Source organism: Macrosteles quadrilineatus, unplaced genomic scaffold (assembly GCF_028750875.1).
Source record: "Macrosteles quadrilineatus isolate MER2022 unplaced genomic scaffold, UCM_ALF_1.0 Scaffold_2__2_contigs__length_208266976, whole genome shotgun sequence".
Taxonomy (NCBI): Eukaryota; Metazoa; Arthropoda; class Insecta; order Hemiptera; family Cicadellidae; genus Macrosteles; species Macrosteles quadrilineatus.
Genome location: NW_026542595.1, coordinates 34,464,352 through 34,482,718, shown reverse-complemented (window position 1 = coordinate 34,482,718; position 18,367 = coordinate 34,464,352). Strand labels below are relative to the sequence as shown.

Here is an 18,367-nt window from a genome sequence, read left to right as displayed (position 1 = left end):
GTCACTACAGCGGTAGGAGAGATTGCCACCTCACATCAACCCTACTTACTCACCCTGAGTGTAAGCATGTAGTTCTCCACCTGCTCAGCCGTCATGTTGCCTTCTGTCTGCACTATGACCTTGAGAGTTTGCAGCCCATGTTCACCATTACAACGTCACTACAGCGGTAGGAGAGATTGCCACCTCACATCAACCCTACTTACTCACCCTGAGTGTAAGCATGTAGTTCTCCACCTGCTCGGCCGTCATGTTACCTTCTGTCTGCACTATGACCTTGAGGGTTTGCAGCACGTGTTCAGCCATGGTGACGTCACCACAGACGTAAAAGTGACCTCCCTCACACACCAACTGTCTGTACAGTGACTTGGCCTCGCCTCGCATCAGATCTTGTACGTATGTCTGTAAAGCAATAATTGCTCATTATACAGGATGATTAATATGAGTGTGCCAGCTGTGTTATTCGAAAACTATAAGAGATATCAAAATAAGTTAAACGGTAAGTGCCTTAGATTTTTTATTTTAAAAATTGAAATCAAGTCAAATAAAATATTTTAGCCGCCATTTTTTTAATATGCCCGCCAACTTTGAATTTTCTTATGCCCTGTATTTTATGATGTATTCCGGTAGAAAATGTCATTTTACGACAATTTTACTCCTTAGTTTTTTCATAAACCTAATCGTTTCAAAGATAATAATGGTTAAGGTTTTGAAATTTCGGCATGAGAAAGGGTTTCCATAAAGACCTAACAAGCATGCCATCTGTTTTATTCGAAAACTATTCAAAATTTCACAACTTTAACCTTTATTATCTTTGAAACGATACGGTTTCATCTACTTAATACGGTTTAAGTATTAAGTAGACTACCTCTTGAGACACTGTAGGAAATTACTATTTTTTTGTCCGAGAAAACAAGAATAGGAGATAAAAAGGTTGATACATCTACATAGAAATACGTTTAAACTACAATAAATGAGATATTGCCTGGACGGTTGATCGTAGTGAAGGCAAAACCATGTCGGTGTCAACGTATTTGCATTTAGGTGTTTCAGTAATAGTTGTGTTTAGGATGGGCAATTATCTCGATGTAATATTGATTTATGCGTCCTTCAATGAATATAAATATTGTATGGTTGACAATTAATGTATAAATACACAAACAAGAATATAACATTTACCTTAGCTATCGTTGGCTCTCTTGACAGTGCGAGATAAGATTTTTCTAAGATTGCTTCAGTCACCATTTTTTCTTTCTCTTCTTTGTGCAGATCTAAAGATCGAAGTCTACAGCCAAAGAAAAGTGTCATCTTGCCCAAGTTTTTGAGTCCTACAAAAAATTACTATTTTGTTAACGAGAGCTTATTTAACAAATATATATTTCAGAAATGAATAACAGCTAAATATATTCCATTAATATAAAGGATTTGCTTATGGCTTAAAGCCGGGTTTTCCTAGGCGCGGAGTCGGCCAGCGGAGAGAGGAACGCGGAGAGCGGACTCAGCTTGTCCTAGGTAATTTAATGTTACTGTTTTCCTAGCAGCGGAGCGGAACGCCATGTTAATTTCAATTCCGCTCTCCGCGTTCCTCTCTCCGCTCGCCGACTCCGCACCTAGGAAAACCCAGCTTTAGTGTATTTTATATTAAAACTAAATATTGCTCAATTATAATTAAGTATAAATGTCAAATTAATATAAATATTTTGAAATAGAAATTTACATAAACAAAACTCTAAGGCAAAAACTAGTAACTGGACTTTTCTTTACATGTAATTACATATTTCCAGCAAATGTTTTGCTACAATATCTACAGTATAATATATTGATTGAAAACCAACCTTGCCTCCTCTTGAGTGCGTATCTGTGTTGCCAGAAGCCTCTGAAAGGAGCAATGCCAGTCCCGGGGCCCACCAAGATACAAGGTCTGGACGAGTCCTCTGGCAAATGGAAGTTGGGAGCACTGAAAATTATTGTCATTTCGTTACTTGAAAATTGGTGGTAATAATTTAATCGAAGTTTTATTATTTTACATAATTATTATTATTGTTGTTGTGTTTTTAAAGTAAACAGTTTTGTTATTTACTTCCTCATGAATATTAGTTTGATAGCAGAGCACTATGATGCCTACGGCTACACAACATGCACATGTATTAAACATATTTAATTAATTTCATAAATTACATTATTCTTGTTCAAATAATACGTCCATTTTATTTTCCAACATAAAAATTAACATACTTTGACATCGTTTGTGTATTAGAACATATAACGTGATTTTTTTCTCTTTTTGAAGATGTACAAATAAGTACTCAGTGTATTAAGTAATGATGATATCGTATATGGTTCAACACGTGATACTAGGCTGTGATTGAATAAGAACATAAGTACGGTACATTACCTTCTAACGAATAAGTACACTTTTTCGCCTTCTTTAATCCTGTAGAGGTAGTTAGAGCACACACCATAATGCATCGGACCTTCACCATCTGAAGAAAAATGCGTATAAACAGCTTATCAATTATTATCAATCAATTAATTGAGATGGGGACGCCACCTAGGTGTGTTTAAACCCACCTATATAATTGAATGATAAGTGATATGAGTGAAGGATGAGTGTAGAAATATGTGAGGTGACCTGTTGTGAGGGAATTTCCGTGTGTGGGTCGATTTCGTTATCTTATCGCCAAAGATAGTTCAGCAGTGCTGGGTTTAAATTTCCAGGGGTCGATGTGAATCAACAAAATATTGTTGTTCTGAAATTCCACTCAATATTAATTTCGTCTCGAATAACCTCAAGTGTCGATCGTCTGTGTTTAATCAAATTCCTTTATTGAAATGATAGGGTAACTCAGTGAAATGTGCGAACCAGTTGTCGCTATTCACTCATCATCGTTACCCTACCAGACGCGGAAGAAAACGTTGTCGTGTATTATCTATGTGTCGTGTTATCTGTTAATTCAATTCTCGCGTTAGAGTCTATTTCAAGAATTAAGTTCGATAGCTTGTACAGCTAGTTAGGATGCTGAATGTTCTTCGAGCAAACTAGGATCGGTATCAAAGGTTATAGGATCAAACTAAACCTTGCTACGCTCCGATCGTTACCCTAACCCCACGCAAATGCGCTCTATACAACCAAGAGGGTAAGGATAGATAGCCTGCACAGCTAACTAGGATGCTGAATATACTTCAGCAATCTAGGATAGGTTACGGTAGGTTAATCGTTACCTAAACGCCCGTATAAACCTCGTTCGCTACCCTAAACCCCACGCAAATGCACTCTAAACAACAAAGAGGTTAAGGATAGATAGCCTGCACAGCTAACTAGGATGCTGAATATACTTCAGCAATCTAGGATAGGTTACGGTAGGTTAATCGTTACCTAAACGCCCGTATGAACCTCGGTCGCTACCCTAAACCCCACGCAAATGCGCTCTAAACAACAAAGAGGTTAAGGATAGATAGCCTGCACAGCTAACTAGGATGCTGAATACACTTCAGCAAACTAGGATAGGTTACGGTAGGTTAATCGTCACCCAATCGCCCGTGTGAACCTCGTTCGCTACCCTAAACCCACGCAAATGCGCTCTAAACAACAAAAAGGTTAAGGGCAGATAGCCTGTACAGCTAACTAGGATGCTGAATATTCTTCAAGCAATCTAGGATAGGTTACGGTAGGTTAATCGTTACCTAAACACCCGTATGCACCTCGTTCACTACCCTAACCCCACGCAAATGCGCTCTAAACAACCAAAAAGGTTAAGGGCAGATAGCCTGTACAGCTAACTAGGATGCTGAATATACTTCAGCAATCTAGGATAGGTTACGGTAGGTTAATCGTTACCTAAACACCCGTATGCACCTCGTTCACTACCCTAACCCCACGCAAATGCGCTCTAAACAACAAAAAGGTTAAGGGTAGATAGCCTGTACAGCTAACTAGGATGCTGAATATTCTTCAAGCAATCTAGGATGGGTTACGGTAGGTTAATCGTTACCTAAACACCCGTATGAACCTCGTTCGCTACCCTAAACCCACGCAAACGCGCTCTAAACAACAAAAAGGTTAAGGGTGGATAGCCTGTACAGCTAACTAGGATGCTGAATATACTTCAGCAATCTAGGATAGGTTACGGTAGGTTAATTTGGATAACTAAGACCCCCACTATCCTTTAAAGATCCCAAACAATCAACAGGCTAACGCTAGCTATGCGAGCACTAAAACAGCTATCCTAGGCTATTTATATAACAGCTATTTATATTTATGCAATCGCTAAAGTAAATCAAGTTGGATAATAATAATAAGTATTATTATTATACGAAATAAAGATGTCATTAACCAATCGGTTGTTAGGCTATTATAGCTAGCGGCTATTCAGATCAAAATCAAATGCTATATCGCTAGTCAATGTCGAGGATCCAATCACTAACAACTATAATCAACGGCTAAATATAAACTATTATTCCGGTAGTAGATTCGGTGTTAACTTCGATAGCTATCGATTCCAATACGATCGATAGTTCGGATCAGACGCAAAATAATAACAAAACGTCGAGCAAAACACTGTTGTGTTGTGCGTGGCAAATAGGTTATGTCGTTATTAAATCGTAAACACCTTATAGCTAATTAATTGTGTCTCGTAACTCTCTCTACGTTGAATTAAGTACCAGAAATTCGTTAAGCATACAAGATAGGGTAGTAGGCTATAGAATGGCGTACACTGCCCAAAGGATGCTGCTTATACTTCAGCAAAAGGAGAGGTGTTTGGAAGGCAACATTGAGTTTATATGACGTTATATTACACAAGCTTAGGCTATTGTCACCCTCAAATTATATAGTTTTCCAATAACAACTAGGGTAAGGCTTAACCTATTAAATCACTCCTTAACTGCGATACAAGAGGGTTTAGGTAATTGAGTAGCGTGTTCTGCCCAAAGGATGCTGCTTATGCTTCAGCAAAAGGAGGGATATTGGAAGGTGACACAGAGGCTATGTAATATAAGATGTGTAGGTAAAAATCCTTTAGAATACTCAATTGGCCTTGCTCAACTTTTGCTTTCCTCAATAGCCTAGTGTATGCTAACTCGTTTGGATTTTATATAGCTAGTCGGCAAAATTTCTTTAACTTCAAACTAATTATTTCACAATTTAAAATCTAAATTAAATTGCAAAAATACCAATTGATCACTGATCAAAATCGAAAACCTCGTTTATCGTGAACAAATTATCGCAAACAATTAATCAATATCGATCGTGAATATCCAAACGTAAAACAACTAGTTTCCCTGAATCATAAAATGATATCAAGTAGGCACTATACCTTAGAGAGAGACGTGTTGATTGGGTCACAAAATGGCACAGACTGTGCGGCCTGCGGCGCCGCCCGGTCCCAGTGGTTTTGTTGCACGTCTGGGCCAGTCATGCGCAGAAACCAGTTTTGGCAGTCTGACTCGGCCTCGGCGGCGGCTACATCGGTGCTCGCGCTAACTACTTGAGCCTCGCTTCGCCATGCTTAACCTCAAAATCCTTGGTCGTTCGTACTACCTGGCTGATCCTCAATTTAATACATTGTTGTCTTCCGATTTCAGCCGTGATATGATAAAAAAAGTGAGGTGTAAAAAATCAACCCTTACACTGTGTCTGTGTAGCTTTATTACTGACTAATATCAGCTGATTCTTCAGTAAGGATAATTTTTTTAAGCCCAATAAACAGGAACAGCTGGGCCCAGTTTCGAACCATCAAAAAGCTACTGACTTTTCTCAGGATCGAACCGTCGACCTTTTTATTTCAAGGCGATCACTCCCAGCTACCCTAGTCTTATTTAATTTATATAGGTACCCAAATGAGCTGTAAAAGTTGATTCATTTTTGAGGAGCTTAAAGGGAACTGTTAAATATACTTAGTAGAGACTTCAATAAAATATATCCATGCATTTAAAAAAACTTGTCTTTGAACACATTTATTTATAATATTTCGGGATGAATTCCAACTGTGCTTTCGTGCCTAGTAGAACGAGTGTAAAAACATCACCTTTTGTTTCAGAGTCCTGATGGTATTACCGAAATGGCCTTAACTTGGGATTTTGACGATGAAGATAAGAGGATGGTTTCTAATTCACATTACTCATGCAAATGTTTAACATTACCATAATCTCCTAAGACGGTGAACTTAACCTAGATAAGCGATAATATTACATATTTATTCTACATTATTCACCCTTGGTCCTGTAGGTGACGACTCCTACAGTAAGGTGGACCTGGGTAGGGTAGAGAGCTGGTGACGAGGATATGCTGTAGAACCTCGGCTGCAGTGGAGTGAGGTGCGCAATGAGAAGTGCCGGAAGTGGTCTAACTGAAGGGAACTCCTCTAGAACCTCCAGTAGATTTGGGAACAGCCAGTGTCTCCAGTCCTCGTACGAAGTGGGTTCCTAAAGTAATATCCATAATTGCATGGGTAGAGTGTTTTATACAGGTTTTCTCTAAATACATACAGAAATGTTCACGTAATTTGTGTTTTAATCGTACCTAAGGCAATCAATGTTTTTTTTTCTGCAACAATACCTTTGGCTCATTTTGGTGTGGAGGGAAGATGTTAGATGATACAGAGGGAAATATTTGTTAAAGTAAAGCAAATAATGGGTGAGGTAGGAATCCATCAACACATTTATATCTTATTATACATTTAGGTGTTCCCATGTACAATTCTAAAATCAAACTAGCTAAAGAAAAAAGAGATTCCGCTTTAAGATCATAATAATTCAAAAGGTTTACGTTACAGTCGATATAACAGATAATAATAATCACAATAGCACGTAAGCAAATATTCAACATTAAAGGTGTTTAACCAATCAATCGATCTATCAATTATTGAGATGGGGACGCCACCTAGGTGTGTACTTTAACTCAAATAAGAGTAAAGGATGAGTGTAGAATAGAGTGAGATTATCAATGCAGCGTTGTTACTGACTAAGACCAGCTGTTTCATTAGTCAGGACCACTTATTAAAAGCCCAATGGTCAAGGACAGCTGGGTCTAGTATCCAACGATCAAAAAGTTATGATCATACGTGTGAGCGAATTTTTAGTAGTTACCGAAGCGAGAAGGTGGAGGTTGTCTTGGTCCTCAGGGTCTGCGGTACAAGAGGAGAGGAACTGCAGGAACTGAGGGGTCGGCGGCGTGGTGATGTCTAGGAACCTTGTGAGCAACTCTCGTACAGACGCGTGAGGCAGTCGCTCATGAGGCTCCCAGGACTTGACTGTACCTACATAACATATATAAGTAACACTTGCTGGGCATAAACAGGAGTTGGAAGTTATAGTTTTAACATGATGTATTTGTAGAAAATACTTTACAATATATGTTATTTGATTGTATTTCATGGATCAATCAAGGTTCCATCAACCTTGTTGCTACATTTATTACTACACAGTGTTACGAAAATGTTACTACGGTTGTTTATTAGCAAAATGTAAATGGTAAATTAAATACTCTATATACAGAGGTGAGGGTAGAAATTATAAGTAAAATGGTAGAACCAACCGTAAGATGTTTAATGCTAAGTATGTTTAGAAAATGTAATAAATGTGTAAAACATTAAAATGCCCAGATCAACCTAAAATGTGAACAACAACTACCATTCAAGTCAATTTGGAAGTTTAAAGATAGAACCTAGTTTTTATTTAGTCAGTGTTATTTATTCAGTATTTAAGATCAGATTTTAATTTAATATCAAGAAAATTAAAACAGGAATCTTGATGGGAAAACTAACATCATTAAAAGTCATTCTTTTACGTCGAACTAAAAGTACCATACCGATTAATTTTTTATTTCAAATTTATTATTTGCTATGTACTATATTTTATATATGAGCAAAGAAAAATGACAGTAGTATACGTACCAGTAGAAGTCTGCGTCTCCTTCAGATGCTGTAGCTCCACAGGTTGGTCGGGGTCCAGGTCACCCATGTCTAGGTGTGCGATGATACCGTCCACTAGGTCTCTATGGTTACACGCCAACACCCCGACATGATCACCTATACCACAACAAACAATACAAACTCAATCTAATCAGCTCATATTAGGTAGCCTATATTAATGAAAAATCATGTTTCTGGCCCTTGGACTATTTCATTGGGACAATAATAGGTTTTTTTACGTACTGTTAATATTCCAATGATTGAGAATGCTCTATTTTTGCTTACTAGTATTTGCTTACTAGTTTCTTAGCGAAGACAACATTATCAAAGCCTGCAACTCTTTTTTATAGTGTGTTCTTGACGAGTTGCAAGCTGTGATAATGTTGTCTTCGCAACGATACTAGTAAGCTACTGAGCAATAGTCGACGTGAGATGGAACGAATGAAATAGAAAAATTGTTACAGCGACCTATATAATTATAAAAGGACCATGATTCTATTTCACAAGCACAAAATGTCTTAAAATATAAACCTTATATTATCGTAAACTTAATTTAAATAGTACAATGTATGTGCCTCTAATTAAATCTTAATCTTAATCTTAAAATAACATAATGCTTAAGAAAATGTTACAAACTAGTTTTGCAATGCGACAACCTTAAGGTTTGTTTAAGGGACTGTTATAAGAGGACTGAGTATGATAAGCTAATCTTGTCAAGGTGTCTGCCGCGGCAATATTCAACAGTCAAGAGGCAAAAGGTATGCATTGGTTTGAATCAAGGTAGATTAAGTAAGTTAGGTTTGGTTAGAGGTTTCTGTCACTACGAAAACATAAGAAACCAAAATTAATGTATATCTCACAATACATATTTTACTAGGTACAACTGTTAAAACCAATTCAGCAATAATCACGGAAGAAATACGGGTAGAGGGGTTGTTTGATTGTAATAATAGTATTAATAATTTATGAAAATGTTTATCCCAGGACACTTAGGTACTAGCCAGAGATCACTTCAGGCTAGACTTAGGGGTTTCTGCATTATCACTTTGATAAAATCCATTGGTGATTTGGCGGGTTTTTAACTCAGGACCTCAGGTAATTAGCCCCGCACTCTACCACTAGACCAGCTTGCTACACAGAATTTATGATGCTGTAGTAAAGGAAACTAAAAATAGTAGTGAACCTTTACTCACCTGGCTCATATCTGAGGCCGTTTTCTATGTTGAGTTCTATACCGAGCGTTGCTATGGAGGAGTTGTTGCCATGGAGGTTTTTGTTGCAAGCCACCTCGCAACTAAAGATCTGCCTATTGTGATACTTGCTGTAAGCTGAAAAGTTAATGGTTTAAATAAAGACACGTTAAAGTGCTTATATCGTAGTTTGCGAGGTTGTAAGTACAAGGTTATAAAATATGTATAATAGAAAATATGTAACATGTAGAGTTAGTGCTATCAAAAGCATCAGTGACAACAAAGTATTCAAGGCGAATAGCAAGAACTAAGTTTAATATTTACCTATTTTAAGGTCTTGTGCGGGAATGTCAACTAGCCGTACCGTAGAAGCTGTTATTGGTGCGTTGTTCAACGTATTATGCAAGTTGTCAAACACATTGTTTGCATCATCCAGACAAAATGTTTCACAGGCTACCTGTAAAAACAATACAGTTAATAATAAAAAAATCCATACGTGTACCTAAGTGACAAAACGTATGTTATACTGACTGTGGAGGAGATTTTTGGTTATTCAATTAGCCTGGAAATATGTTCGTACGTTGTAATCTTGCATATTTAAAAATCAATTTATTTTGAAAGACTGTAAAATATACTCACTCTGAACACCTCAGGCGCCCACTTGACGAAGGCCTGTTGCTGTCCACACATCTCGTCCCCAGTGGTCAGTTTCATGAGTCTCTCGCCGCCCAGCTCGCCCAGCAGGTTGTCCACGTAGGCGCCGAACGCGCAGAAGTTGGGGTACGCGCTGGAGCCTAGGGCGAACACTGCGAACCTACCAACACGGCAAAGCTTACACCATTATCAACAGTTATTGGAAACATACGAGCACTTTCTTTTCAAGAATTTAAGTATATTTGAAATTAAAAGTGACCTTTATAAAAACCTTCTTTGTAGCGAATGCTGTAGGTATAGTGATTTCATTGTTACATAACACTTTTTGCAATCATCAAGTTTTTGAAAGTTTGTTTTTAATCTTCTGTGATTTCAATCATACATTATATTCTTTTAGTTTTAAAGGCACAAATACTTTGATTTCGGAACATTCTGAATTTTATAAACTTTTCAAAATTGTGAATTGCTAATATGTATTGGTTATATTCTAAATGAATTTTTTTACCAAAGAAAAACAAAGACTTTTTTGGATTGGATCCAACCGGACGTAACTACTCATTAGTATTATCACTGTACAATTTAAGACTTGTTTACTTTAACATTTATCAGCAATACATATAAACAATTTTTAACTTATTTACTTATATTAATCTCCTGTAAAATTAGCACTTCGTTGACGGAAACCGAGTATTTCTCAAAATGGTTTGAGTAAAATTCAATATAAAGAAATTATACCCTAGTAAATGCTGTTGAAAATTCATGCCTGTTGACAACACTAATTGAAATATACTAAACAATATTTTCAAATCATCTGGTATTATTAGATTTGGCAACAACGCGCAGACCTCATAGGCTCCTTTGAAGTCACGTGGTAAATAGGCTCCTCCCTCAACTGCAGACTTTCGTGTACCGTACTGTAGGGAACATACACAATCAAACGTGAACATTACTGCTCATCAAATATGAGTGCTCACTACAACACTCAAAACCAAACCAAGTGCTACAACTTACCTGACGTTGCTCAAGGGGCCGAAGCTATCCACCTCAGTCACTGACTCTCTGAAAGAACCCGTCCTCTCCAGCAGATGGTCAGACTGACTGTTGGCTTTGATGAAAGAGGCTGAACTGCGAACGAAAATTATTATTTGATCAGTATTCAAAAACTTGTTAAATTGATGTAAAAACTATAGTAAAATGTTATTCATGAAAACATTTTCAATTATTGATTATAGGCTTAAAACTGGAAAAACTTCCAACGTCCAACATCCCATCAAATGTTATCTCATAACTTGTATTGAATAAGTATGTATTGATGTATTGAAACTATTACTAGGCTGTGTACTTGTTGGTTTTCTTATCCTTTTAATAATTACAAGGATGGATAAAGTTACATTATCTGGTAATTTCATTACTCATGAATAATGTTTTGAAAGTGAACGTACTTTAACGGAGAAGAGTGACCGTTCGCCATTCCACCAGAATGTTCCATCCGGAGTGTGTATAAACTCTGCGCGAACGACTGAAACAAACATTGTAAGTGTATTTTTTATCAAAACATCATAACTGATTTAGATTTCATCATATACAGATTAGGATTCACTTTATTTAACAAATCTATAGGGACGTTATAATTTATGGGACATGTTATGATTCCATTTCAAAAGACTATATGAATGACTTGAACTAACTGTTTAGAAAAATGATATGCATATTGCATAGCGGGGTTTCAATGCTTTTAGCACGTGCTGGAAGTAAGCCATATGCTTGTCTATTAACAGTGTAGAATATTTTAGGCGTGAATATTTTATATTTATTTATATACTGTATGTATATAAGATATACATATATAAATATATATGGTATACATGGTAGCAACGGAATTTTTCCTTTTTTTCAAGGTTTGCACTGTTTCTATAATCTATTAAATATGACCAGATTTTAAGATAGGATGGATTACACATCTTTTTATACGGTACTTAATAATGTTCTACAATACCATTCTCAATTTTCGTTCTAATAAAAAAATAAAAATAAACTGCAGTGTGGAATAGGCATGTGTTGGCCATCATGTTGGCGTGGTTATTTCCATTTTTAAAATGGCAGTCACTGAACATAATTTCTAACATTGAGTGCTTATTTCAGTGAGTTGTCTGTTTAGGTACCTGTCCATTCTCCGGGGGGTCGCCGTTGCCGAAGGTAGAAGCTACTACGATCAGTAACGCCTCGTGCTCTATACTGCTCATGTCGTAGTCTTCCATACAGCAGTACTGCATCAAAACACCAAACTCTTTTAATTGTTATGCGAGATAAACATCTAAATTAGAAAGCTCATTTTGAAAACTGTTCATATCATTTTAAGGTTATTTAAAATGCATGAACAGTTGTTAAAGGTTTGAACGGCAATTTTTTGCATATGTTTTTAGTTTAAAAGATGTATTGATTTACAAAACGTTTGTCGTTTTATTCAAGAACCAATTTTGTTATTTGGGAAAATTACTAGGTAGCTTTTTAGGTTTTACTACACTAACGTTTTTCTTAAAAAATAAACTATTGAATTATTTTCCACCGGGGTTTAATTGTTATAATTTTTTATGAGTTACAGGCAAGCTACAAATTTAACAAAACATAATTATACAACTACTCACGGTTGAATGGAAAGCATGACTGAATATCTCGCTGAGTTTTCTAGCGAACTGTTCAGATTTGCCGGTCTCTGTTGCGTACAAAATAGTGGCCTTGATCCTCCTGGACAACGCGCTGCCGAACAGTTTGGAAGTGAACTTTACTGCCCTAAAATAATAAACAAACACTCATTACATACATGTATGGGCTCCGCGCCATGAGTATGGTCCAGGTGAAACTGTTAACTGAAAGACATGAAACATAAATACATCTTAAGAAGTAGTGCAATGATGTTAGATCCATTACCCACAGATTTAAGTTCGAATACAGTAGTAATCTTCACCAAGGACTAAAGTAACATAATTTTTCGTGTTATGTGTTTGTATTGTATGTAATCGTACGTAGTCACGAGCAATTAGTAAGCAAGCCTCGTACTTACGTTCACCAAATCGATTCTGGGAAACGATTTGATAGCAATTTGAAAACGATTTGTGTTTGACAATGTACTCTGCTGTCACAGAATAGGGCAATTCTACAGTTTGGAGAATGTATACCAAGAGTAATAGATCATACCAGTTGCATTACTTGTAGACTTTGAAAGGTAGAAGAACTTTGAGAAGTTCACTACTTTCAGTAACTAAATTGTTTGAATTATCTTAACATGGAATCAATTGGCGTACAACATTCTTTAACAGTAAAATAACGTGAGAAAATGTACCTTAAACTTATGAAATAAATTCCAGTAGTTTATTTACTTAAATCAAGTGTAAATCGAACGGAAAATGTATTTTCTTAGCTCCAAATAATTTTACAGACGTGTTTTCTTGCTAATGGGCTATTCAATAATTTTAAGGTTGATTCACAACACTAAATTGCTTGCAGACATCCGTTCAGTTTTAGATTAATTTAAAAGTATACTCTTCTCTCTGGTCGGAAAGCCGGAAATATTTATCTTAAGTGGCATAGCATATTACTAAAATGTATGAATACCATTAAAAATGCCAATTACGCACTATGTAATGGTAAAACCCCATTAATTTACACAGATAGGACAATTCAAATAGTCTATAATTTGACTTGGACCCTTGGACGTAATCATATATTTGCAAGTTTCTTTATATAAACGTTTTACCTGGCAATCTGTTTAAAGTGGAACTTTCTTCTTGGCTTCTTCAACGATTTTACTCCATCCTTTCCTTTCTTCCAAATGTGTACCTTCCAAGCAGGATCCTAGAAAATTTAGAGTCAGTAATAACTTACAAGATGTTGTTTTATACACAAGCAGCCAAAGAAATAAACATTCAGATAAATTCTTTCACCTCCCGCTTCTTCATCAATACCAACCTGATACGAGTAGGTAGGGTACATGTTGTACATGGCCATCTCCTGATGGAAGACTGGGGTAATGGAGCCAGAGATCGGACAATACCAACCTGATACCAGTAGGTAGGGTACATGTTGTACATGGCCATCTCCTGATGGAAGACTGGGGTAATGGAGCCAGAGATCGGACAATAAAACCTGATATGAGTAGGTAGGGTACATGTTGTACATGGCCATCTCCTGATGGAAGACTGCGGTGATGGAGCCAGAGATCGGACAAAACCAACCTGATATGAGTAGGTAGGGTACATGTTGTACATGGCCATCTCCTGATGGAAGACTGGGGTAATGGAGCCAGAGATCGGACAATACCAACCTGATACGAGTAGGTAGGGTACATGTTGTACATGGCCATCTCCTGATGGAAGACTGCGGTGATGGAGCCAGAGATCGGACAAAACCAACCTGATACGAGTAGGTAGGGTACATGTTGTACATGGCCATCTCCTGATGGAAGACTGCGGTGATGGAGCCAGAGATCGGACAAAACCAACCTGATACGAGTAGGTAGGGTACATGTTGTACATGGCCATCTCCTGATGGAAGACTGCGGTGATGGAGCCAGAGATCGGACAATACCAACCTGATACGAGTAGGTAGGGTACATGTTGTACATGGCCATCTCCTGATGGAAGACTGCGGTGATGGAGCCAGAGATCGGACAAAACCAACCTGATACCAGTAGGTAGGGTACATGTTGTACATGGCCATCTCCTGATGGAAGACTGGGGTGATGGAGCCAGAGATCGGACAATACCAACCTGATACGAGTAGGTAGGGTACATGTTGTACATGGCCATCTTCTGATGGAAGACTGAGGTGATGGAGCCAGACATCGGACAATACCAACCTGATACGAGTAGGTAGGGTACATGTTGTACATGGCCATCTCCTGATGGAAGACTGGGGTGATGGAGCCAGAGATCGGACAATACCAACCTGATACCAGTAGGTAGGGTACATGTTGTACATGGCCATCTCCTGATGGAAGACTGGGGTGATGGAGCCAGAGATCGGACAATACCAACCTGATACGAGTAGGTAGGGTACATGTTGTACATGGCCATCTTCTGATGGAAGACTGAGGTGATGGAGCCAGACATCGGACAATACCAACCTGATACGAGTAGGTAGGGTACATGTTGTACATGGCCATCTCCTGATGGAAGACTGGGGTGATGGAGCCAGAGATCGGGGGAACTATCCACACCCAGTCAGCTGGACAGCCCTGTCTCAGACGTTGCTCGTTCTCGTAGTGCTTCATGAACGACTCCGCCGCAGTATGGTGGTCCACAATCGTCACGTTGTTCACCTAAAGAAAGATATAGATTTAATTTCTAATAAATAACTCTACTATAATCCACACAATGTGCTGTTGTCACTGCCCTAAGTTCAAGTCTCTAGTTTATTTAACCCACACGACATAAATGGTACCATTTGGTTTTACATAATATGTTAAATAAGTTAAACATTTTAAGTATTTAAATACATTTATACTTAAAATTTAGGTTTTATTCAGGGTATTTCAAATATTAAAGATTGTAATTGTAACTGTAGGCCTATATCATTTCAAAACATCATTTCAATTTCCTATGATTTTGTAAACACAACATAAATAACGTATGACTCTGTGCCATACTTGAGCCGCAATACAGTAAAATCAACCATTTAGCGTAATAAAGGCAATAGTCCAAATAACAAAATAATCTATTTTTATACTCACTTGAAAACTATGCAGAACAGCGACATTGGCTTCAATAAGAGCCTTGTCTTTCCATAGTGTTACTGGAGTTCTTGTGTCCAGGCCCATCTTGATAGCAAACGTCTGGAATGGAAATAGGAAGATAATACTAATTTAAATCACTATTTAGCTAAGTATACAGATTAAACTTGAAACACGGCTTGATATTTTGAAATATTTTAAATTTCTAATTACACCAAATTACTTCCAAAACTACCAAATTTAAACACATATTTTAATTTGTAAGAAATAATAAGACTACTTGGAAGCAAGGTAACTATTATTTAAATTATATTGACTATATTTTAAATATATTGACTTCGAATTCTAAGGAAAAAGTTGAAAATACATATTCACAATACAAAATAATTCTTAAAAGATATTATTTACAAACCTAACAAGATTTATAAAACATTTTTTATCCGATTTGTTTTATTTCTTATTATTTCAAAGCAGCCGCATTAAAATGAACTTTTGATTTAATAATTATTTGGTTGTTCTAAATTAAAGTAGTGTGTTCTTAGGTTAATGTGATGCTATACTCTATACTTGGAACCGTTTTAGGTGTCTAGGACATGTTGGAACCCACTAATCACGTTTTGTTTCCTTACTAACCTCGAGTAAGTTGTATCTGTTGACGTCGCACAGGTCCCTGGCCCCTATCTCAGTGCTCATGTACCATCCATTGAAGGGGGCCGCCGTAAACTGGAGCCCTCCACAGTCAAACATCATACTGGACACAGCCGGGACCGCGTACCACCTCAGCCCAAGCTCGGCAAACCACTCGTACCTACAAACATGAGGGATATTTATCGGCCGTGTTCCATAGGTTTCTAAGGTCTTGCTTAGAGCAACATTTTGGTGAAAACGGAACTCATGACCAGGTTTCTCCGCACGTTGAAAAATAAATCGTGTGCTTGCAACATATCCTAGCCTCTATTACTACTTACATACTCTATGCTACATTTTACAATCAATGAAATACACCAAGAATCAATATATTTGCTATTTTACATTTAATCAGTTTTATAAATAGGTAAAAGAGGATTCATACATTTATATTGTGAGTATTTTATGTTATAAATGCAACTAATGCTTAAACTAGGCTAATTCAAACTAAACTCATTTGTTCATGTCAATAACAAATCACATTGAGTAATTTACTAACAATAATTAACCTGAATATTGACACAAAGTTTTAATCGAATGGTGCTTATTTGCAATGTGTGTAACTATTTCAATGAAATATTTTCAATTCACCTGCTGTCGACGGGGGTACTCAGTTACTATGTTGATGAATATTGTGTATCTGTATGTTCACTTACGTAGGATGAGTTAGAGGCACTTCCATGATGAGTTCTGGAGGGAAGTCGAAGTAGTCCGGGTCGTGACCGTTGGCAGACAACACGAGAGGTAACACATCAAACATCCCGTACTTGGGCTTCCAGCCCAGCTTCGTACACACCTGTGAATGTGTTAGGTTAGTTTAAGTTCGTACATATAATCTGTACTCTTACCGTTTTTCAAAATATTCCTAATATTCACAGGCAATTATATACATTTTTCTTGGCTTATGTCTATTGTCTTATTATTACTTTAGCCTGAGACCAGTTTGCACTGGATAAGCAGCGTCCAAACAATTTATATACATTGCATTACAATATTTACACAACTTCCAGGATGGATGATAAGGCTTATTGCTTATTGCTGGATACTTTAAAGCTTAGATGAGTTTGTGTCATAACATTTTAAACAATAACAAGCGTTAGCTGTATTTGGCAATAAACATGTAACAACTGTACGTATTAACATGTAAACCAAACCAATTTGTTTTTATATCAAACGAAATACTTACATTTTTTAAATTATTTTGTTACATCTCATCATGTAATCATGTAAACACAACCGCGTTGAAATAAGAAAAATGTTAGCTCCTCAGAGAAGTTGTAAGATAGATAAAAAGTACAATTGTTGCATTGAAAATGGTTGATATAAAAGATTAAATTTAAACTTTTCAATATGAATAATTGAAAATCAGGAATTCAAAATGTAAAGTAATACATTTGACATACGTTATTACATAATATTAATCCAAAATAAACTTCCTTTCTACGCAAAGGCTTTGAAATATTCTGAATTCTTGCTGGATTCCCAAAACAGATATTTTCTTGCATTAGCTGGAACTCTGATTTATGTTATTTAAATGCAAATAAATTACTTACTGTAATTACTTGGTACAAAATGCAAAACGATTTAAATTTTCCTCTGGTATAGCAGCAGTTTATGCTGGTGGCAGGCACTGAGATCAAATTGATTTACAGTAACGCTCTTGACTTCGTTACTAGAACAAATTTAAGTTGTCGCATCCTTCTCACTTGGATTTGGCTTGAGTTTTGATAGAGCCAAGAGACTAAAATACTTAAATTAAAAGAAAAAAAATCACCAATATTTTATCTTTGTATATCGTTTCACTCAAGACCAATGTAATTTATACTGTTGATCGCCCGGGTTTTAGTTATATCATATAGATTAAAGGAGTAGACACTGTCTACTCACTTTAACACTCTTGCCACTCCTTTAATTTACGGAAATAGATAAATAAGCTAATCGACCTGGAGATTTGCTATATTAAATGAATCGTATATGTCCATAGCTTATCAAGAAAAAATACTTATTATTCCGTCAGGATGTTTTTATTCTAAGTATTCAAGATAAATAACTATTACAACGTCTTTCCTTTTTTGAATAATTAATGATCATACTATGACACGGTTGGCTTAGATAGTATAACATAAGCAAAATTTTATCTACATATTCTAATAGCTTTTTGATACAAGAAACTATTTGTATTAACAAAAGGTCTTAATTGT

At 36.7% G+C, this 18,367-nt stretch overlaps 1 protein-coding gene across 1 annotated transcript in view; it reads right to left on the bottom strand.

The window, feature by feature from the left end:
- LOC128986362 (nitric oxide synthase, salivary gland) overlaps positions 1 to 18,367 on the bottom strand; it is a 126,414-nt gene that overhangs the window by 2,017 nt on the left and 106,030 nt on the right. Inside the window, exons 6-24 of the mRNA XM_054406704.1 lie at positions 16,823 to 16,962; positions 16,113 to 16,287; positions 15,480 to 15,581; positions 14,874 to 15,068; positions 13,506 to 13,603; positions 12,397 to 12,541; positions 11,914 to 12,018; positions 11,194 to 11,270; positions 10,763 to 10,876; positions 9,737 to 9,911; positions 9,422 to 9,554; positions 9,101 to 9,235; positions 7,890 to 8,024; positions 7,084 to 7,253; positions 6,210 to 6,420; positions 2,393 to 2,480; positions 1,833 to 1,954; positions 1,177 to 1,325; positions 208 to 399 (exon numbers count right to left, since the gene is read on the bottom strand). Coding sequence (XP_054262679.1) covers positions 208 to 399; positions 1,177 to 1,325; positions 1,833 to 1,954; positions 2,393 to 2,480; positions 6,210 to 6,420; positions 7,084 to 7,253; positions 7,890 to 8,024; positions 9,101 to 9,235; positions 9,422 to 9,554; positions 9,737 to 9,911; positions 10,763 to 10,876; positions 11,194 to 11,270; positions 11,914 to 12,018; positions 12,397 to 12,541; positions 13,506 to 13,603; positions 14,874 to 15,068; positions 15,480 to 15,581; positions 16,113 to 16,287; positions 16,823 to 16,962 — 2,661 coding nt within the window. The remainder of the gene's footprint in view (positions 1 to 207; positions 400 to 1,176; positions 1,326 to 1,832; positions 1,955 to 2,392; positions 2,481 to 6,209; positions 6,421 to 7,083; positions 7,254 to 7,889; positions 8,025 to 9,100; positions 9,236 to 9,421; positions 9,555 to 9,736; positions 9,912 to 10,762; positions 10,877 to 11,193; positions 11,271 to 11,913; positions 12,019 to 12,396; positions 12,542 to 13,505; positions 13,604 to 14,873; positions 15,069 to 15,479; positions 15,582 to 16,112; positions 16,288 to 16,822; positions 16,963 to 18,367) is intronic.